At 40.2% G+C, this 22,857-nt stretch overlaps 1 protein-coding gene across 1 annotated transcript; it reads left to right on the top strand.

The window, feature by feature from the left end:
- Positions 1–1,094: 1,094 nt before the first annotated feature.
- Positions 1,095–17,000, top strand: LOC121765514 (kinesin-like protein KIN-14B). The gene is made up of 23 exons (XM_042161694.1): positions 1,095–1,398; positions 3,508–3,631; positions 3,974–4,060; positions 4,164–4,334; positions 4,409–4,515; positions 4,922–5,053; positions 5,994–6,172; positions 7,219–7,380; positions 7,898–7,989; positions 8,611–8,762; positions 8,914–9,087; positions 9,300–9,446; positions 12,806–12,985; positions 13,078–13,149; positions 13,269–13,321; positions 13,468–13,687; positions 14,346–14,537; positions 14,672–14,887; positions 15,109–15,456; positions 15,633–15,731; positions 15,824–15,964; positions 16,052–16,210; positions 16,284–17,000. Exons 1-23 carry the CDS (start codon positions 1,216–1,218, stop codon positions 16,740–16,742), a joined length of 3,849 nt encoding a protein of 1,282 aa, XP_042017628.1. The 5' UTR covers positions 1,095–1,215; the 3' UTR covers positions 16,743–17,000.
- Positions 17,001–22,857: the final 5,857 nt, after the last annotated feature.

The raw sequence follows: 22,857 nt of genomic DNA on the forward strand, positions 1-22,857 counted from the left end.
CAAAATAGCAGCAGCCTACAAGACATTTTGCCCGGAGGGGAGGCCGCGCAACGGGGAAGAGTGCCGGAAGGCGTGGGACCGAATCAGGGCTAGGGTCTCCCGATTTTCGGGCTTGTACGCCAACGCCCTCCGCATGCAGAGCAGTGGCCAAACGGAGGATGATTGCAGGAGGATAGCGGAGAAAGCCTTCCCCCAGCCCGGGTTGTATAAGGAGTTCACCTACTGGAACTGCTATGAGGTGCTGAACGACTCCGAGAAGTTCCGGGCAGGTGTCGACGTTGGCTGGCCGAAGAAGCAACGACTGAACTATACCGGTGATTACAGCGGCACCAGCGGTGGTTCCCACGACCTCCCCGAGGGTGCTCAGGAGCTCCCGTCCCCTCCATCATTAGCTCGCCGAACTCGCCCCGTTGGTCAAAGGCGGACGCAACGGGAGGGGGGGCACCGGGGGGTCGCAGGAGGTCGATAGAGGATCTCAAATTCTTCGCGCGTCAACAAACGCGTGCTCAGATGGTCAAGATCTTAGCCGATTGGAAGACGGTAGAGGACCCCGGGGAGAAGAGCTTTCTTCACGCATTGCTCGTGAGCATGCGTGACGATTTGAAGACCGGGGGGGTACCAGCGGCGACGGTGGCGACAGAGACGAGGAGTGAGGCGGGGGGTCGGTTTTTTTTTAAATAATGTAATTTTTTTTAAATTAATGTATTTTTTTAATGTACTTTTTTTAAATTAATGTATTTTTTAATGTAATTTTTTTAAAATTAATGTATTTTTTTAATGTAATTTTTTTAATTTAAATAATATTATTGAATTTTTCCGTATCTGTGTCGTAAATTTAATTCCGTATTTTGTGTGATTGTCAATTATTTGTTTTATATAATTAGGAGTGATATGGCTAGACTATTGTTGGGCTATTTGCTTGTTCTGATGATGTGCCAGGAGTATTTTTAGTGTTGATGATGTGGCAAAATAAGTTTATGGCTGGGCTATGGCTGGGTGGACGGTATAAACCTTTTTTTTTAGCCAAATGCCCAAATGGGTCCCACCTCCAATCCGGCGCGATGGTGTCACCACTAAATTATTTGAATTGGATTACGCTAAAACCGAAGCCAAAGTTTGAGAGGCCACAAGTGGAAGTGAAGAGAAGAAGAAGAAGAGAGCTTCGTACTTGTACATGACTTCTTCATTTCGATTTTTGGGAATTTACAGTTGAGGATGAGCAATAATCGGTGGAACTGGGAAGTGGCGGGTTTCGAGCCCAAGAAATCCGTGGAGCAGAGCCAGAGAGATGATTACCGGAGGGTGCCGCGCCGCTACTCGACCTCGATATCGTCGCAGTCCGACCTGGCCAACCAAGTCCTCAACTCCAAGCTCCTACGCTTAAACGACAAGCTCAAGGTCACTGTCTTGCTGCTCACTCCTTCTTCTTAACTTTGAATCAAGAAAGAATTTTTTTAACACTGTATATTCGGAAATGCTTTTAAATAACTACAATTTGAGGGTTTGAGAATCAGTTGTGCTGGGGAGACTATGAAATGACATTGGTTTAAGAAAGTGCTTGACTTTAGATGCCATAACTTTTAGTTATAATTTTGTATAGTTATAATTCAGGTGCAAGCATATATTTTTAGACATTTTACTTCATCCAGCTAGGTTTGTTGTCATTTGGGGAACTGGTTTAGTCTAGGTGAGTGCTAGGATGCGGAGAAAGCTTGGCTATTCTGTAGGAAACAATGCTTGTGCAATGGTCTGTCCTATCTGGCTAATACTTGCTATAAGGGTTTGTCGATGCATACCCGAACTCAACACTAGTATGATAATTTTCCGCTTTGGGCTAAGCCATCACGGTTTTGTTTTCGGGTTATTCTCCAAATGGCCTCATACTAAAGGAGTTGGGGTAGTTTTTATATATTGCTTGTAATTTTATTTATTCCCCGTTGTTGGATGGTTTGCACCCCACACTTGCAAGAAACATTTCTTGTAGATTATAAGAAATAAGATCAAGGAGTACATGGTGTGGGAGAATTTTACATTACAGAGGTTAGAGAATGAAATGAGATTTGCAGAGAACTTTTGGATTTAATGATTTAATCAAATATTTGATGTTGCGTGCTGCCAAATGTATTGAGGTGGCATAAATACTGAGAGCTAAATAATACTACTATTGTGGAATCTACTTTTCTCGCCATTACAGAAGGGATGTTATTTGTTTTGGAACCTCCTATGTTCTTCTGGGCATTGTATGTTGATCTGCTCCTTCTATTGTGTTATGGAACTTTCTCTTTGCTAAATAGTATTCCCTCCATCCACGAAAAATAGGGAACTTTCCTTTTTTGCACTCGTTTTGGAAAAATGATAATAAATAGTTAAAGTGAAGAGAAAGTAAAGTACGAGAGAGAATAATGTAGAGAAGTCTCTTGTCTATATTATTCTCTCTCTTACTTTTCTTTCTCTCCACTTTAACTATTTATTATCATTTTTTCAAAACGAGAGCAGAAAATGAAAGTGCCCTATTTTTCGTGAACGGAGGAGTTGAGAAATTAATGCCCCCTTTGTCCCGCCATAAGTGAGTCGTTTATAGACACGCGATTTGAGTTAAGAGAGAATAAAATAGGAGAAAGAATAAAGTAGAGGAGTGAAGAGAGAATAAAGTAGGAGAGAGAATAAAATTAGAGAGTAATTGTGTTATATTTTGCCAAAAAAGAAAATGGCTCATTTTAAGTTAGATGCCAAAAAAGGTTGGACAGAGGAATACAAGTCGCTTATGGCGGGACAGAGGGAGTAACAAGTAGAGAACTCTGGCAAAAGGTTGGCTCCTGTAGGAAGGATCCTTTTTCTGAATTATGATAGTTACACTTTTAGAATCTAGAATGGTCATATTGAAGATTCTGAATCTTGTGTCTGTTACAGTTATATTCTTATTGATGTCCAGCACACTGTCTTGTATAAGGACGATTATCTCAAAATGATACTCCCTCTGTCCTAGCTAAGATAACACACTTTCCTTTTTAGTTTAATATTTACACCCACCTTTTATCTCTCCAATTAAACACATTAACTAACAACTCCTAAAATCCTGTGCCGACTAAGACACGTGTCATCTTAGCCGGACGGAGGGAGTAGCATATATCAGTATTGGTAACAAATTTTAAGAGCTAAAGAGGCTTGGGAAGACTGCTTTTAGCTAGAAGAACAGTCTCTTTCCTTGCGATTATCTGAATAGTATATTGTAATAGGTGTTTACAGCTGCTAAGTAATTTAAGAAATTCATGTATATTTTCTTGCTTCCGCTGAGCAATATTCTTTCATGGCCAGTTTTGGAGTTAAGTCTAAAGCTTTATTTAGTGTTAAGGGTTTCACATACTTTGAAGTACTATTAGCATGGTTTTTGTAAACTGTGTTGGGTATTCAACATGTTTGTTTTACTTTTACTGTTTTCGCATATTGATCGGAACAAGTTTGCTCCTACTCAGCATTGAAATTGTCAACTTTACTTTGTTTGAGCAGCTTGTCAGAGAAGATCACTTGCAGTTAAGACAAGAAGCGATGGATCTTCAAGAATATTCCAGTGCCAAACTAGATCGAGTAACACGTTACTTAGGTGTACTGGCTGATAAGACTCGTAAATTAGGTAATGTGTGCCCTTTGTGTCTACATTTTATGTTGGTTTTGAGCTAGACTAAACTTTGGCTCTGAGTCGTCAACTTTGGTCAAAACTGTTATATTGAAAAATTGCAATATTTCCCAATGTTTTGGGTGCACCATTCCCACCATAATGACGACATCCTCTCTAGTGCTAGTTAGTGTCTTTTTCTGCTGTAACTTTATACCCTACTACTTCTTAGGGACCTCTCCTGCTGCAAATTGGGCTTAATTTAAGTTCGTGAGGTTTAGAGATATTAACCTATGAATATCTTTTTCTGTATATGAATCAATATAGTTAGCTAACCGGAAATAAACCACCTACTTCCAGATCAGGCTGCCCTTGAAACAGAAGCTAGAATCTTTCCACTGATATGTGAGAAGAGAAAGTTGTTTAATGACTTATTAACGGCCAAAGGTACTTATTTATACTTAAAGATCTCTGGAATTCGCATGTAATTCAAAAATCTATTCGCACGACAATCACACCAATCTGAACCTGCTAAACTAACATATTGCAGGAAATGTGAAGGTGTTTGGTCGTGTAAGGCCTCTATTTGAAGATGAAGGCCCAGAGATTGTAGAATTTCCTGATGATAATACCCTACGAATAAACACCAATGATGACAGTCTCTCCAATCCAAAGAAGGATTTTGAGTTTGACCGGGTTTATGGGCCTCATGTTGGACAAGGTCGAATCCTGTTTCACTTCCTTTGCTTCAGCTGTTTAAAGAACTGTACTAACGTGTGAGCTTTGTTTATGCAGCCGATCTCTTTGCTGATATTCAGCCATTTGTTCAGTCAGCTTTACATGGATTTAATGTTTCTCTATTTGCATATGGACAGACCTCGTCAGGAAAGACACATACTATGGTACTCCTTCTCTTTCACATCCTGCAGTACTGTACACATGCTATATTTGTTCACTATTGTTCATTGACTGCAATGTATCTTATACATTTCTTTGTTTCTCTGATACATATGGTTCTTTGACATATTGTATATTTACATAGTACATGGGGCATGTAATAATTGATATACTATAATTTTCTTTTTATTCATTCAACTCTAGTGAACTGTATTAAAAGATGTAGAATAAGGGCTCTTTTGTGTCAAAAACTCAATAATATTAAAGGGGACTGCCCAGCTATTGTCTGTCGTTGGCCTCTATGGTAGAATTGGTCGGTGTCATAACTCATGAGTACGGTGTATCCATATTATAAATGTTCATAGCATGGGGTTTACTCAGTTTTCTGATATTCTTCTCATCTCCTTCCAGGAAGGATCTAATCACGATCGTGGTCTGTATGCTCGATCTTTTGAGGAGCTCTTTGATTTATCCAACTCAGATGCAACTTCAACTTCTCGTTATAGTTTCTCAGTTTCAGTTTTTGAGCTTTATAATGAACAGGTTCCTCTCCATCCGCATCATAACATTGTTACCGTTCAACTTTTTTTATGATGGGTTATTAAGTTATTTGCATGCACCTCCCATTGCCATGGATATTTGGCATGTACGTATCTTGTTCTGAAATTTTGGCAACACCTATTAGAAATTAAGTATAAGTGATGGAAAAAGAAACAAAAAGAAAGTTCAACTTAGAAATTAATTTTTACTGCAGACACAGTGCAAATACTTTACAGACTTACAAAAAGGAAAGTGAAAACCAAAACAATAATTCAATGACTTTTACATGAACTGATATTTAATTACTACAATAATTGATTTCCACGTGTTTGAATTGTTTGAGATAAACAGTACTCCCTGTGTCCTGCTCTAAGTGGCCTATATACCTTATCGGACTGTCTCACTATAAGTGGCCTAGTACAGAAAAGGAAACTTTTTACATACAAAAAGTTAGTCAACTTTAGCGGATCCTACCTCTTTACACTTGAAACAAAACTTTCTTAATCTTTGTTCCGAAATCAAGTAGGCCACTAATAGCAGGACATAAGGATTATTAAGTAAGGGCAAATAAGATGATCTGTTACCCTCTCCGGTTGCTGAAGAGAATCTCTATTTTGATACGAGGAGAAAATATAATGATTGGAAGAACATAATTATTGAAGTGCCTGAGTTTCAAAGATGATTTATTTGGAGTAAATGACTCATTTTACTGATATCTGAACTATTGATTTATTGGACTAATAGGTACATTATATTATCTCTAATACATATGGATAATACATTTAAATGTTGTGAGCCATGTACAGTATAAACATTAGTTACATGCTCCTTTTTGCATTTTAGAATATTCTATCAGACTCTTTCTGAAATTAATTTTCCACTTATGCAATTGAGCATCATTAGCATCTGATGCTGATGTTGCATCTCACTTTTGTTTTTGTAGATAACAGATTTGCTTCTGGAATGTGGAAGTACTGAACCAAAGGTGTATGTTGGGTCATTGGATTATGTTTTAGAACTTGTCCAGGAAAAAGTTGAGAATCCTTTAGAGTTCAACAGGATTCTCAAAACAGCTTTTCATAACCGAGGAACTGACACCTTGAAGTTTAAAGTTTCTCATCTGTATGGTTCATCAACTTTATTGCCTTTCTTTATGATTCTTGTACTTATTTTTGTTGTATTCATCTGTTGCGTATTTGTGTTTTTATTCTTCTTTTACTTATTACTGTTTTATTCTTTGGCTTGTATATTTATTTTACACTGTTTTTATCAGCCCTTTGTCCTTTTCTTTTGGAACAAATACATGTCTGATGCCAATGATAAACTTGAGACAAATACATATATGTGAAAGATGTCAGTTTTCTTGAGTAGCTCTCTACATCAAAAGTTATCTATAGCACCCTTAAGTTGTGTGGATAATGATATGTTTTATTGAAGAAGTAGTGGGCATAGAATGTGAACGTTTATGGTTTTGAAATGTTCCCATTGATGTGTTTCCACAATACTGCTTAGTAATATTGTGATATTATGTAACTAGTGGGTCCAAGTGAAATGATTCTTCAGAGTCGTAGTATATTTGTTAGTTGGTCGAAGTATGCATTATAATGATGGAGTTTGTTTCTGATTTTTATTGGGGTATTATAATTGAGGAGAATAGGTCTTTTCTAGGTTGTGGTTCTGCCAAAAATATTTTCCTTTGTGGTCTATGAACTGCAAAAGTTTGATTGCTTTGATGCTAAAGATAAGAGTGAGACAAGGTTATTACGTTCAACTAGGGAACTAGAAGATTGGGCTTTTTTGGTGGTGTTCCTATTTTATAATCAGCTTAGTAACATATCCTGGATTTACATGGTTGAAAGTTTAAATGGAATATAACCATTACTGACCTCCACAATCGAAATGTGAAATGCTCCATATCAAATTCAAACTACAAAGAACACTTTTTCTACTTTTTCTGCATTTCATATGTTACATTACTATTTTTTGGAATGGGGGTGACATGTTTGCAATTAATATTGCATTTCAATTTCATGTAAAATTAAGAAATTAATTGTGTCATGTATTCATCTTTGCATGTTGTATTCCAGTTTCTAATTGTGAGAAATTAAACCTTTACTTCCTGTATTCTTCTCATCCATTATTTTTTCTCTTTTGTTTGTATTTTGTAGGATTGTGTTTATACACGTATACTATACGAACTTGATCACAGGTGAAAATACATACAGCAAGCTTTCCCTAGTTGATTTGGCTGGAAGTGAGAGTACAAGAGTAGAGGATGAAACTGGTGAACGTGCAACGGAATTGCTGCATGTCTTAAAATCTCTCTCGGCGTAAGTTTAAGTACATAATTTGGTTGTCCCGTTGACACTGCAATTCGTTATCTTCAATTTTGACATCTTCCATGCGTCTGAACTTGAAATTGATGATCCAAGACAAATGCTGTAACTCTGGTTGCTTTTCATTAATTTTGATTGCATTCTTTCTGAATCATTTTGACATGTAATTGTCTCATATCTACATGTCATATTGATTTGCTATGCTTGGCACTCTGTTTAGTTAATCACTCGGTGTATTGTTGAGAGTTTTCTTTGTTTGTCTCTGTGTGTATGAAGTATGAACTATTGCACCATCTAAGGAAATGCTATCTAGCCTGTTGACGTGTACATAGTTTACCTTTCAACTTATTGCTCTATGCCGACACTAAGGTATATATTGTTGTTAACTTGTTGTGCAATATCAGTTGCCGTGAGATTACTTATCTCTTGGTTTATTCTATCCATGCTGTTGGATATCTTTGTGCTATTGTCTCCTTGTTCTCTTATGTAGATTTCAACATTCTCTCTGCAGATTGGGTGATGTTTTGGCATCCTTAACTTCAAAGAAGGATGATATTCCATATGAGAACTCAATGCTAACAAAAGTTCTTGCAGATTCACTAGGTAATAGGTGCCATGCTCTGGTTTATAATTCTTTTATATATTTCCCTTCTCTGTCATCATTGCACGGCTAATCATTATAAATGTGTTTTTCGAAGTGACTATCTACTGCATCTGATTCTGAACCCATGGCTATTTTTCACAAAGTGTGTAGCATTGAGAGAAGGTGTTGATTCCAACTAGTAGGATATGCAACAAAATATGTGCAGAAAGTTGGACAAGTTTCTGATAATTTTCTTTTGGGGATAAAGAGCCCTTGAACTAGGGAAAGCCTTGTGTGAATACGCACACTGTTTTCAATGTCGTATCGGAGTTATAAGAGTGTTCTATGTCTTATGATTCAAAGTGAATATTTCAGCTGTTCCTATAATTTAAATCATTATGTGCTACTACAAGGTGCTCTCAACTCTCAAGTGGCACCAACCCAATGCTTCTTACTATTATGTCTATGCTACATATTTACTAGAGCTTTTTTGACCCAGTTACATGAATACTTTGGTCATTGGTCAAGGCATGCATGTTGACTACCCTTTCGTCCCTTGCATCCATTATCTTCCTCATGCCACTGGAAATGGGTGTTAACTTAGTGTTAGACTTGACTGTGTATCATTGTTTGGTATGCAGGTGGAAGCTCAATAACATTGATGATTGTTAACATCTGCCCTAATGTGCTCAGCGTGTCTGAGACACTATCTTCCCTTAATTTTTCTTCTAGGGCCCGAAATGCTATGTTAAGCCTTGGTAATCGAGATACAATCAAGAAATGGAAAGATATTGTAAGTCTGCTCAATTTCTTTTTTTGTTGGGCTCATTTGTGTAATAATTACTGACAAACTCATGATGCATGTGTTTTTGCAAAAGAATGGCAAGATAAAAGTATATGTGATAAGAAATTATCATCTGATTCTTCTGCAAAATTTCTTGCAGGCCAATGATGCACGTAATGAATTGCTTGAAAAGGAAAAGGAAGTCAGTGAATTGAAGCTGGAAAGCATGGGGCTAAAACAGGATTTAAAGCTCGCAAATGACCAGTGTGTTCTACTTTTCAATGAAGTTCAGAAAGCTTGGAAAGTTTCTTTCACGTTGCAGTCAGATTTGAAGGTTGGTAGCACCATGCTTTTCAGCTATTGAGTGCTTGTAAAATGCTGGATTATTCTGTCAAACCCTTTTTTCAGCTATTGAGTACTTGTAGTTTGCCATATTTTTTTGGGCCCATATGGTGTTCCGGTTATGATTCTTGAACTGATTAATTTATACTAGTTTTTAGGTTTATCTATCTGACAATCTGGATTTTTTTGACCTCGTCATTGCAGACAGAGAATATAATGCTTGCGGATAAGTTTATGGTAGAAAAGGATCAGAACCTGCAACTAAGGAACCAAATAACTCAGTTTTTACAAGTGGAGCAAGAACAGAAATTGCAGATAGAAGAAAAAGAATCAGCAATTCAAATGTTGCAGGTTGGCTCAGACATTCTGTTTTAGGTTCCTTTAATCTTAATGGTAGAATTTCTGTTATCATTGACCAAAATCCTGCATTACTCCTATATTGAGTGATATCACGCCTCTCATAAAGATGATGAAATGCAGCATGCTTCTTATATGTTAAAGTTAAAACTGAACAATGGAGCCATGAGTTTGTTCCATGTCTTCTAGGTATACAAACAAGTTGTGATGGTGGTATGATATGGAGTTAAAGGCGGAAGTAAAACAAGAACTGGAATTCAATATAAAAGAAGAACAATCCTCCAAAGAGGCCAAGATAATCCTCCGAAGAGGTCTACGGTTGATACCGTCCTAATACACTTTATTTTCCGAGATATCTAGCTCTTCTAAAGAGGAGCTATTTATAGGGATCAACCTATAGATAAACAATGAAACAAATCCTCAACATTTAAAGTAATCTTTCAACAATCTCCATAATAATGAAAATAATCTCAAGAGATAATGGAGATCATTAGCTTGATCTCTATCAATTGTAATCTTTCTACAATCTCCCTAATAATGAAAATAATCTCAAGAGATAATGGAGATCATTAGCTTGATCTCTATCAATTGCCTCGCTGTCAAAACAGCCTTGCCCACAAGGCTGGAGTTGAAACATAAACACATTGCTTTGATCGGTGGAGGCTCGTACTCGTGCTTTCGAAAAGAATCCACATTGCCGAACAAGAGAAAATGACTAACAACATTAATGCATTGCTTGGGTATCCTTGTTGTTGGGCTTGCAAGTAGCCATTCATACTCAAGATGTTTGGTAGTCATATGCATCACAAAGGTACACCAACAACTAGCTTCAATGAATTCACATGTGGAATTGGGAGAGGAAAACATGAGCGAAGAGAGATGGCCAGCCCCAACTGGATGTACAGTGAGGGGCGGAGAGAGTGCAAGCAGTTTTGATTGTGAAATGGATGGTGAAAGTGCAACATTAGGTTGGGTGATGGGCAACTTATGGAGATGCTGATTTGCAGGGATGGATGGTGCATCCAAACATGGGAGAGTCACTGGTTGCTGGACTGGTTGTATCTCCTGCACAAGGGGGCTGGTTGGGGGAGGATTAGGTGCAAGAGGAAGTAGGGGCAGCGTTGGCTCAGCGTTGAAGTTGTGGGACTTGGTATTGTTGGTGTGAGATAAAGGTTGATCATCTAAAGTGAATGCGATCTGTTGCCTGCGCTCCCGAATGAAGCCACCAGACTGCAGATCCTGCAAGAATGGTGCCAAGGCATCATTGATACAGTTAGAGATCCGGGCTTCGAATGTGCTCATTTGCACTTTGATGTTCGCGACCGCCTTCTCCAATCTGTCAAGACGTTCTTCAGTGCTCTGAGTGTTCACCATGATGCGATCCACGTTCGCCGCACCAAATTGATATGGAGTTAAAGGCGGAAGTAAAACAAGAACTGGAATTCAATATAAAAGAAGAACAATCCTCCAAAGAGGCCAAGATAATCCTCCGAAGAGGCCTACGGTTGATACTGTCCTAATACACTTTATTTTCCGAGATATCTAGCTCTTCTAAAGAGGAGCTATTTATAGGGATCAACCTATAGATAAACAATGAAACAAGAGTAAAGGCCAAAATTGGTCCTGAACATATAGCCATTTTACGATTTGGGTCGGGTCGTGGTTGGGTCGGGTTTGGGTTACACGTTAAGAAAAAAAATAATTATTTTTTATTAATTAAAAAATTATAAAACTTTAATTTTTAGTTATTTTTGTTGATTAAAAATATTATAACGACTAAAACATGATGTTATTATACGATTTAAACATGATATTACACGATAAAATAAAAAATTACCAAATTAAAATAATCATTTTTTAATCAAAATAATAAAATTAAAGTATACTAATATTAAATCTATATAATAAAATTAAATAATTAAAAAATTATTTTTAATAAAATCTAAGCATAATATTTTCTTCAAATTCATGAAAAAATTAATTAAAAAATACTATACTTTAATTTTATTAATTAAAAAATATTAATTAATTTTTTAAGAATATTATGCTTAGATTTTAACGAAAATATTATGTTTAGATTTTAAGAAAATATTATTTTTTTCTTAACGTGTAACCCAAACCCGACCCAACCCATTGTTTTAGTCAAAAATCGGCCGTTGACCGTTAGTTTTTAACGAAAATATTGACAGAGGACCAAAATGATCAAAATTCCATATGTGCAGGACCAAAATGATCAAATGTCCATATGTGCAGGACCAAAAAATCCAAAAGATAATGTTGACCGTTAGTTTTTAACGGAAATATTGACGGAGGACCAAAATGATCAAATGTCCATATGTGCAGGACCAAAAAATCCAAAAGATAATGTTTAGGACCAAAATCGTAAAATGACTATATGTTCAGGACCAATTTTGACCTTTACTCATGAAACAAATCCTCAACATTTAAAGTAATCTTTCAACAATCTCCATAATAATGAAAATAATCTCAAGAGATAATGGAGATCATTAGCTTGATCTCTATCAATTGTAATCTTTCAACAATCTCCCTAATAATGAAAATAACCTCAAGAGATAATGGAGATCATTAGCTTGATCTCTATCATGGTACTTCGAATTGGGTTCAGGACCATAGAAAATTTTGGTTAGATTTTTTTTAGCAGTTCCTCTATGACTTTATATTACAAAGATGTCAATAAGTACCATCTTCTTTGTTAAACTTTAGCTTGTCTAGCTTGTGGTGAGTTTTTTTCTTCTTTCTGGGCTGGGGGTTGGGGGATGTACTGACCAGATAAATTAATAAATTTGTTGATGGAGAAATATACTTAATCATGAAAGTGGTTAATGAGATCGGCATAACTGGATGGGGTGGCTTTGTTCTTGGTGGTCACTCTTTGATGACTCTGCATCATGTTTTTGATTATCAGACAAAAGGTAACAGCTTTCAGGCATAACTGGAGAAAAAACATTCGCATACAAAAACTGTATGCATAACTACATATGGAATGTTTATAGTGCTTTGTGGCCCTTGAACGAGAACTTACCATCCTTCCTAATAAAGTTTAGGAAACTTGATTTGTTTAATGTTCAAGTGAACTGGTAAATATTGATGCAGGTATAATTTAGAGATGGTTGCATAATTGCATTATGTGCCAAATATTCCGAATTTATGTTCATGTTAAGAACTGCATAAGTAGCCTAGCTTTATGTTCTGTGGTTTATTAACTTATTTTGATGTCATGTCCGGAATTATGAAGCAATAAGTCAGATGCTGCTATATTGCTGAATTTCACAGTATATCCTCGTGAATACGACTAAATTTTTATTCTCATCATGTTTGTTGCCTCTGTGTAGGCCAAACTGAAGAGTGTTGAGTCACAATTGAACGAGGCTCATGAGACTAGGACAACAAATGGCTCTATATCGCAAGCTGAAGAGAATTCAAGGAGCAAAGCCACAGGGGACGGCATGGATTCTGCTGCTGTTACTAAGAGACTTGAAGATGAACTGAAGAAACGGGATGCACTCATTGAGGTACTTGACTATGCTAACTGTCCACAAAATGGCTGGTATCATTCTTAAATGCTAGGTAGTTAGTTGGCCTCTTTGGTTTCATTATTTGGCAGAGGTTGCATGAAGAGAATGAGAAGTTGTTTGAGAGACTAACAGAGAAAGCTTCTTCAGCTGGACCTCCACAGGTTTTAATCTATATCACTTTTTTCAGAGCTGTTATTTTTCACTGTCATATAATCTTATTCTAGTCATTATTTTGTATCTGTGGACATACTCATTACTTGCTTGATCTATATTCTCTCAGGTATCAAGCCCATCTTCCAAGGGATCACTTAGTCAGTCTCGTGACTTGCAAAGGTGTTTTTCCAGTTTGCTTTGGGAACTGTTTCAACTCAGTTATCTTTTGTTCATCTCTTCTCTGATGAAATTGATTTTCTCTGTCCATACTCTTCTATTAAGTTTCACAATTGATACTGACTCCTCTAGTTGAATGTCTTTGACAGGAATGAAAACACCAATGCCAAAGGACACGCTGGTGATGGCGTTTCACCTTTGGCCTCTGAAAAGACTGACAGAGCTATTACATTGGTTAAGACTGGTACTGATATTGTCAAAACTACACCAGCTGGCGAATATCTTACTTCTGCTCTGAATGATTTTGATCCTGAGCAATATGACAGCCTCGCTGCAATCTCAGATGGGGCTAACAAGCTCTTGATGCTGGTAGGTACCAATATTCATATTTTCATGCATTCAACTGTACCTGTCAAAGTTAAAACGTGACAGCTGTTTGCTTGCTTCTATATGTCATTAGTTTATCAATTTGGCAATTTTATGTTTTTATGGGGATTGAATCGCCTTGGTGCATCCCTTGGGTACCTTGCTTCCATTTACTGCCGATCTCTTCAGTTTTTTGTCTTATGCACTTCTGGGCCTTCAACCTCTTCTTATAAACACGTTGCAACATATAGTTGCTGTATCATGATGATGAGAAACCTAAACTTCATTGGAATGAAGAATGACATGATTGCATATGCTAGTCAACTTCAATCTACAGAATAAGTAGTCTGCGGAAACCTTCTTGCATCAGAGAAGATTAGAGAAAATTAGCTTGGTTCCAGAGCATGCATTAATGAAAACTCTCTGCATTCATCCTCACACATTCTGTCGATGAAACACCTATTTTTCACTGTCAAGCTTCCTAAAGCTACATAGCTGCATTTATTCCTTTATTTAATACCCCATAGAGTTTTAGTTCAGAAATATTTGTTAAGATTTATTAGTTTCTTTAGTGGTTTGGGGCGGTTGGTTTACTTCGAAAGAATTTGTATCTATCATGAAATATTAATTCCTGATAACTGCTTGGTTCGCTATGTGGTAGGTACTGGCTGCAGTCATTAAGGCAGGTGCTTCTAGAGAGCATGAAATCCTTGCTGAAATAAGAGATTCTGTGTTTGCTTTTATTCGTAAAATGGAGCCTAGAAGAGTGATGGATACCATGCTCGTCTCCCGTGTTAGGATTCTCTACATACGGTCCCTGCTTGCTCGGTCACCAGAGCTACAATCAATTAAGGTGCCCTCCCCGTCATGTGTTGATCTACTAGTGCATAGACAAAACTTTCTACTTCACTGAAACAATAGGTCTCATGCTACCCAAACAAAATAAAAGGATAAATTTAAAAGTGAAAATGTCTTCTTTGTTGTAAGGTTTCTCCGGTTGAGCGCTTTCTTGAGAAGCCTAGCAACGGACGTAGCAGAAGCTCTAGCCGTGGTAGCAGCCCTGGAAGGTCTCCGATCCGTTATGATTCCAGCTCAAGGAATATGTTGGTTGAGGACCAAATTCAAGGGTTTAAAGTAAATATAAAACCAGAAAAGAAGTCAAAATTGTCATCAGTAGTTCTTAAGATACGTGGAATTGATCAGGTAACGTAGTCGTGTTTTCCTTCTTGATTCCAACTGTATGCATAACTTGATTTAACGTCTTTTGCTTTCTAGCGTGTCTTGTGCTATACTTCCGTTGGTTAACCTGTTTTAATTTCATGTGTATGAACAGTAGTATCTCAGTTCTGCCGATTTTTCACATTAACTGAATGAAATCAATGATGCTGACTAGTATATTTGATACATCTGATTTACAAATACAGGAGGCATGGAGGCAGCATATAACAGGTGCAAAGCTCAGGGAAATAACCGAAGAAGCAAAAAATTACTCAACTGGAAACAAGGCTCTTGCAGCTCTTTTTGTCCATACCCCTGCGGGTGAGCTCCAGCGTCAAATCAGAAATTGGCTCGCAGAGAACTTTGATTTCCTTTCTGTTGCCGATGACACGGTAGCTGGAGCAACCGGTCAACTGGAACTTCTCTCTACAGCAATAATGGATGGTTGGATGGCTGGACTTGGTGCTGCCCAGCCTCCGACTACCGATGCCCTTGGCCAGCTGTTATCTGAATATGCCAGACGTCTTTATACTTCACAACTGCAACATTTAAAGGTACATTCCTACAGTCTTATTCAGATTTGCATCTTTTTGCAGCTATGAACAGAGCGTCATTATCTAATTCTTTTGCTCTTTTTTGTATTGTCTATCAATAGACTGTTTATTGTTTATTGCATTGTACTTTTGTCATATTTCGCGTACTGATATCTACAGTTACATCGGCCCATCAGGATATTGCTGGAACTTTGGCGACTGAAGCAGCGGAGGACTCTGCTCAAGTAGCTAAGCTACGTTCAGCTCTCGAATCTGTTGATCACAAGAGAAGAAAGGTCTGTTTTATATTGTGACTAGACTCTCTTTCTCTTGGTTGCCTTTACTTCTCAAATACTGAAACTCCATTACAACTGTTTCCTCAAATCAGATTTTGCAACAAATGAAAAATGATGTGGAGATGTTAAATTTGGAAAGTGGCGCTGCACCTATTCGGAATCCTTCCACGGCTGCTGAGGATGCAAGACTTGCGTCGTTAATCTCCCTTGACGGCATACTGAAGCAAGTCAAGGTTTTCATCTTTCTCCAATTTCTCCTCTTGAATGTTATTTTCTGTGTTTAAAAACCTTGGAAATTTGAAAAAATTCTGCATTAACAGGATTTGATGAGGCAAGCTTCTGTCAATGCGCTGACCAAGAGCAAGAAGCGATCAATGCTCGTCTCTCTAGACGGACTTTCTGAACAGATGCCGTCTTTACTTGACATTGACCATCCGTGCGCTCAAAGGCATATTTCAGAAGCTCGGGATGCTGTAGAGGTATGCGTGCCGATAAATTTATATATCATTGTGCCATTTCTTTAAACATGTATTCTGCTGCGATCCGATGCAGTCAACCGCAGAAGAGGAAGATAAGCTTCTGGAAGCACCACCACCCGGTACCAAATTCTCTACTGACACGATACATGGTTCTGAAACCGACGTGGCACAGTGGAACGTGTTGCAGTTCAACACGGGCTCCACGAGCCCCTTCATCATCAAATGTGGAGCCAACTCGAAGTCGGAGTTGGTCGTGAAGGCGGATGCACAGGTGCAGGAACCCAAGGGCAGGGAGATTGTGCGAGTGGTTCCAAGACCTACTGTTCTCGAACATATGAGCCTGGAGGAGATGAAAGAGGTGTTTGCGCAGCTCCCTGAGGCTCTGAGCCTGCTCGCTCTCGCTAGAACAGCGGACGGAACCCGAGCTCGATATTCGAGACTGTACAGAACTCTGGCCATGAAGGTTCCTGCCCTAAGGGACCTAGTTGGTGAGCTTGAGAAGGGGGGTATGCTCAAGGACATCAAAGCATGATATATGTCTGTTTGCTGCACTCCCTATCATACACGGAGGGCCCGGCCGACCTCTAGCTCTGTTGGGAATTTGTGAAGTAAACATGGAATGTGTTGGCATAACAGGAAACAGCAGGTCCTCGTCCTTGTATAATTTTGTGCTTTTGTTTGGTTGTAGCAACCCTTGCTATTATCACCATGTTTATGCAATTGATATGTAAATACTTTGGGCCTTGTATTTGTAATTTATTTGTTTTTAATGAAGTAGTTATGCATTATATACTCCTATGTTCCATGTTAATAGAGAAGTTTCATATTTTGTACTCGTTTTGGAAAAAAAAAATAGTTAAAGTGGATAAAAAGTAAAGTAAGTGAGAGAATAATATAGAAAAGATAAATACATTCCGTGCTTTTAACCCAACTCAAGCCGAAGAAACTTATTCCATGGTCACCGCTAATCGCTTTTGGTCCCAAATCTTTGGGGTTGCTTTTTCCAATAAACGTTGGTTACATTTCTTTATGTTATTTGTATCAGTAATCGGTTTATGGATGAATGCTCTTGGGGTAGTCGATTTGGTCTTGAACCTATGTGCCTATGACTTTGTTTCTCAAAAAATTCGTGCAGCTGAAGATCTGGAATTTGAGACTTTCTACACACAATATTCTCTTTTACGTTATTTTTTATCCACTTTAACTATTATTTTTTCCAAATTGAGGGCAGAAAATGGAACGTCTCTATTGACATGGAACGAAAGGAGTATTGTTTACTTGTATTTTACTTTTTTAACTAAAACAATGAAATAGTGTATATTAACATGAGAAGGTTGGAGTGAGGAATGGGCACACGGCGTCTTATTATGGGAGTTGTGACATAGAATAACGTAGGAATAAAGATGTGGTGGGAGGGTATCCATTGTGCATGCTCTAATATGAAAATATGGATTTAACTTTTAGGCTTTGTTTGGTAGCTACATTTCACTATGATAAACTGATAATACTTCCTCTGTCCCATAAGAGTATCCACAATGGATGCCCGATCTCACGCCCGATCGCCCGAGATCGGGCTCGGGCGTCGATGGGCAACCATTGCAGACATCGGGCATCTTCGGTCGCGCCCGATCTCTCGCTCGATTCATCGGGCGTGAGATCGGGCATCCATTACAGCCCAGCGCCCGAGCCCGATTGGGTGATTTTTCATTTTTTTTATATATTATTTTAGTGCTTTAAACCCTAATTAAACCACTATAAAAATACCCAACTTTCTCTTCGCTTCACACACTCTACCCCTCTCACTTTCTCTTCTCTTTTCTCATTTTCATACTTTCAAGAATGGATACGAGTCAATTCCCAAACCCCCATGGTGTCGACGACGATATGCCGATGTTTGGCGGTGGCGGCGGCGGCAGCAGCGGCGCACGGTGGCCCGGCCACGGAGACTACCGGGTTGAGACACCTGGATCTGTAGGGTCCACTTTTGTTTCGGACTCAGAGTTCGATCCGTTCTTCAACACTGGCACGTATCGGGTTGAGGACATGGAGCCTAGTTGTGGGCAACCTCCTGCCCCTGAGCCGCCGAGGAAGAAGAAGAAGATGGCGCGGAAGGAAAAGGCGCCATCCGTCCCAGTCCCAGTCCCACTCCCATCCAACGAGCCCAACGAAGAGTACGCAACATGGTGTACTGACTACGAGTTGGAGGAGTACATGAAGGTGGCTCAATGTTGGGTCGATATATCGGAGGATTCGATATACTCCAACAACCAGACTTCGGCCAGGATGTGGGATCGCATTGAGACCAGATACCACGAGGTGAAACCGAGTTGGGCATACAAGCGGACCAAAGTCAGCTTCGCAAGTGTTGGGATCGTATCAAGCTCCACGTCAACAACTTCTCCTATATCTACAAGAGGAACATGGACGCAAGGGGCAGCGGTGCGAGCATGGAGGATGTCCTCAAGAAGTCGATGTCCGAGTACCATTTGCAGTTCGGGCAGTTCAAGTTCTACAACGTTTGGCTGATTGATAAGGCCTATTTCATGCATCGGTTTAAGGGTAAAATGTATGCTACTTGATCAGTTTATCGCGCAAAGCAAGTGTTAATTGTGCAGGAATGCCGCTTGACCAAAGGCAACAAGGCCAAGCTGATCAAGCTGGCGCAGAAGGCGAAAAAGGCAAAAAATCGCGAAGGTTGATCAAAGGGGTGATCAAGCAGTTAGACGGGGGACCACAGCATTCCAGAAGAAAGACACGTGGGGCTGATGCGTTGGATGTCGATCATCAAGTACTGCATTCTAGAATAAGGGAACGTATCAATCGATGAGGCGCTCAATCCCAGCAAGGACGAATATTCGCTACCAAAGTTGTTATCCTAGCTGGAGATTGCTGCGAGGAGCTTATAAATAGAGGATGCAGCGCCATTAAAAAGATCTTCCTGCCGCTTCTAGTTTAGCTTTTCTTAGTCTAGTTTCCAGTTCCAAGTTTTCCCCAGTTCCAAAGATAGCTTAGTTAGATAATAGCAATGGTTAGTTAGAAGAGAGCGACCGAAGGGAGCGCGACAGAGAAATCAATATCTGTTCGGCGTTGTCTCAAGTTCCGACCGAGAGCTTCTCGGCTTTATTTGCTTTCCTACTTTCCAGTTTTAGTTGTCTAAGTTTAATTTCATTTTGTTTCGTAGTTAAAGACTCCTGCTTGTATTCCGCACTCTCCAATTCCAAGTTTGGAATCTTTTATAAAAAGCGAAGTTATTTTGTTTCCGGATCTTGTGTACTGTTCCAGCTTAGTTTCGTTTGAAATCCCAGATCAGGTTTTTGAATCTTCTTTATGTTGAATGACAGAATGATTTGTAGTCTCGTAGCATGATTAGGTAGTTAAGTCGTTATTCCAGTCTGCCGTTTACTTGGTCCATTATCTGTTGTTTGCATGATGAGTCCCTTGATCAAGTAGTTAAGTTTATATTCTGCCTAGCATAATCCAGTAGTTTAAAAACTCTCAATTTAAAGCGTGGCAGCAGCCGACCCCTATTCACTATTCACACACTAAACGCATCGGTTTCTCTGTGGGATCGACCCCGTACTTGCCGCTTTATTGTTAAAGTCTGGGAGTTATAAATATATTTCGGTGAAGCGAGAGAGAACGCCTTGATCAAGTGGCAACGACATTTGCTAACTGATCCACTCGGTTCGGTTATCTTATATATAGCTTGATCCATCCGCGCGTATCATCCTCTCGTTCCAGCCAAAATGGCGCTGTTGCCGGGGAAGCATGGTGTTATTACATGGATGTGTTTAGTGCATAGGTGTAAATAGCTTTGTTCTTTTCTTTTCTAATTTGTTTTTCTTTTCGTTCATGAGAAGGTACCACCGCGGAGGACTCTGGAATCATCCTCTCATATAAAGAGATACAAACGCTCATTGGCGAGTCCAGGAAGCCGGTGTTGTTACCACTCGATACAGAGCCGCGTTAGAGGCAGCAGCCGCTGAGCAATTGACCAGCGAGGAAGAAGGAGAACAGAACGCACCACCTAAGCTACCACCACTTGAGCAAGTAGAAGCAAAGATGGCCCTCGTCTACAATGATTCAGGAATTGGCTCCCGACATGCCCACGACGAGAAGGAGCCCACCCATGCCATCGCTATTACTCCAGGAATGCGGACGATCGCGATCAAATTAGGGGTGCTAGCCGTATTGTCAAATTTTTATGGCCTCTTGAAGGAATGTCCTTACGCCTTTCTGGAAGAATTTTGCAGATACTGTGATATTCAGCCCGTGCCGGCTGGATCCACATCCGAAGATTATAGGCTCAAGGCTATACCCTTCGTCTTGAAGGGTGACGCATGAGTCTGGCTGTCGAGGTTGCCAGAGGGATCAATCAGAACATGGGCCGAGTTTCGCATGATATTCTTAGACCGCTTCTTCCCAGCATCGAAGATGAGCGCCCTGAAGAGGGAGATTACAGAGGCAAGACAAGAGTATGATGAGCCTTTGGGTCAATACTGGGATAGATTTCAAAGACTGCTTCAAGCATGCCCCAACCACAAGATGGGAGAGCGTGAGATTTACTCAACCTTCTATGGCGGACTTACAGTGGACAGCAAGAACGATCTCAACCTAGCAGCTCAAGGTGATTTCTCAAAAACCCCATTCAGTCAAGCGAAGAGTATTCTGGAGAGGCTAATCGAAGCGAAGAGATCGTATGAGACCTCCCGCGGCCAATACAGACGAGGGGCCGTGCATGTAGCGGAGGCAAGGAGTGACAAGAAGCTAGAGGCTCGATTTGAGTAGATGGAGAAGAAGCTCCTAGAGGCAGTAGAAAAGTCCAGAGCGCCTCCACCGCCTGCACCCAAGGAGAAGCCTTATGTGCCACCACCACCGGAGGAGCACCACTACTATTACTGCGAGTTCCCACCTGAAGTGGAGCCGCAAACTCAGGTGAATGCTGTCGGCCATTGGAACGCAAACGACAACTGGATCCAGGGAAAGCAGAGGGATGCTCCGTGGAGAGATCATCCCAATTTCAGGTGGAGTGATCAGAACCAAAGCCAACCACCTCAACCATCGACACATCAGATACAACCCTCTGAAGGGTAGTCCAATTGGCCTGTACAAAATCAAGAAAGACCAAACAATGGAGGAAACAAAATGCAGGGTGGTCAAGCGAGCTGGTCAGGTGGACCACAAGGCAATTGGTCAAGCGGTCACCAGGGTAACTGATCCAGTGGAGGTGCCGGTAGAAGGACTTGGTTTTAATTTTTGAAAAATGTCATTTCATGGTCACTGAAGAAATAGTCCTGGGCCACGTGGTGTCAAGCAGAGGGATAGAAGTGGATCAAGCCAAAGTGGCAGTTATAGCGAAGCTCCCATACCCGATGAATCAAAAGGAGATCCGAGACTTCCTGGGTCATGCGGGCTTTTACAGACGATTTATCAAGGATTTTGCGAAGATAGCCCAACCCTTGACAAGGCCACTCCAGAATGATGTGGAGTTCGAGTTTTCTGATGCCTGCAAGGCCGTTTTCCACCTACTGAAGGACAGACTGATCAGTTCTCCGATCATCCGCTCCCCTGACTAGAGTCACCCCTTTGAGGTGATGTGCGATGCAAGCGATTATGCAGTAGGGGCGGTCCTGGGTCAAAAGATCGATGAGAAGAGCTATGTTATCTTCTACGCTTCAAAGACCCTCAATCAAGCACAGAAGAATTACGATACCACCGAGAAGGAGATGCTGTCAATAGTCTATGCCTTCGAGAAGTTCAGGCCGTACCTGTTGGGCTCGAAAGTTATTGTCTATACCGACCACGAGGCAGTCGACAAGAAGGGAAGTGAGAATAGAGTGACGGATCACTTAAGCTGAATTATGCAAGAAGACAATGGGGAAGCCATTCCTGACGCTTTCCCTGAGGAGCACTTGTACCTGATCAAGTCAACGTCCAGCCTTCATTGGATCAACCGAGCTGAGAGGATTGATCAAGCTGAACGAGGGAGAGAGATCCAACACAGGCAGAAGGAGCCATGGTTTGCGGACATGGCCAACTATCTGGTGACAGGCGAGCTGCCTGGAAATGATGAAGCCACGAGAGCACAGAAGCAGAAACTCAAAAGCGACTCCCGATAGTTCTATTGGGATGATCCATATTTATGGAAGATGGGGGCTGATCAAGTCATCCGACGCTGCATACCAGATTGGGAACAAGAGGACGTATTGGTCCACTGCCACACACTAGCTTGTGGCGGTCATTTTGGTCCAAAGAAGACAGCGAGGAAGGTGCTTGATAGTGGGTTTTACTGGCCCTCCATCCATAAAGACGCCTACGAGTTCTGTAAGAGATGCCCCCGATGCCAGCTTACCGGAGGGATTTCGGCGAGAGATGAGATGCCACAAGTCCCCGTGATAGTATGCGAGATCTTCAATGTATGGGGGATGGATTTCATGGGACCCTTCCCATCTTCTGAAGGCAATCTCTATATTCTGGTGGCAGTGGACTATGTGTCCAAGTGGATATAGGCTAAGGCAACCAGGACGTGTGAGTCAAAAGTGGTGGCCAAGTTCTTAAAATCAAACATCTTTACTCGGTACGGGGTACTGCGAGCCACCATCTCTGATTAAGGGACTAATTTAGTCAACAGGACCATCGAAGCATTG

The sequence above is a fragment of the Salvia splendens genome, chromosome 14 (assembly GCF_004379255.2).
Source record: "Salvia splendens isolate huo1 chromosome 14, SspV2, whole genome shotgun sequence".
NCBI classification, from domain to species: Eukaryota; Viridiplantae; Streptophyta; class Magnoliopsida; order Lamiales; family Lamiaceae; genus Salvia; species Salvia splendens.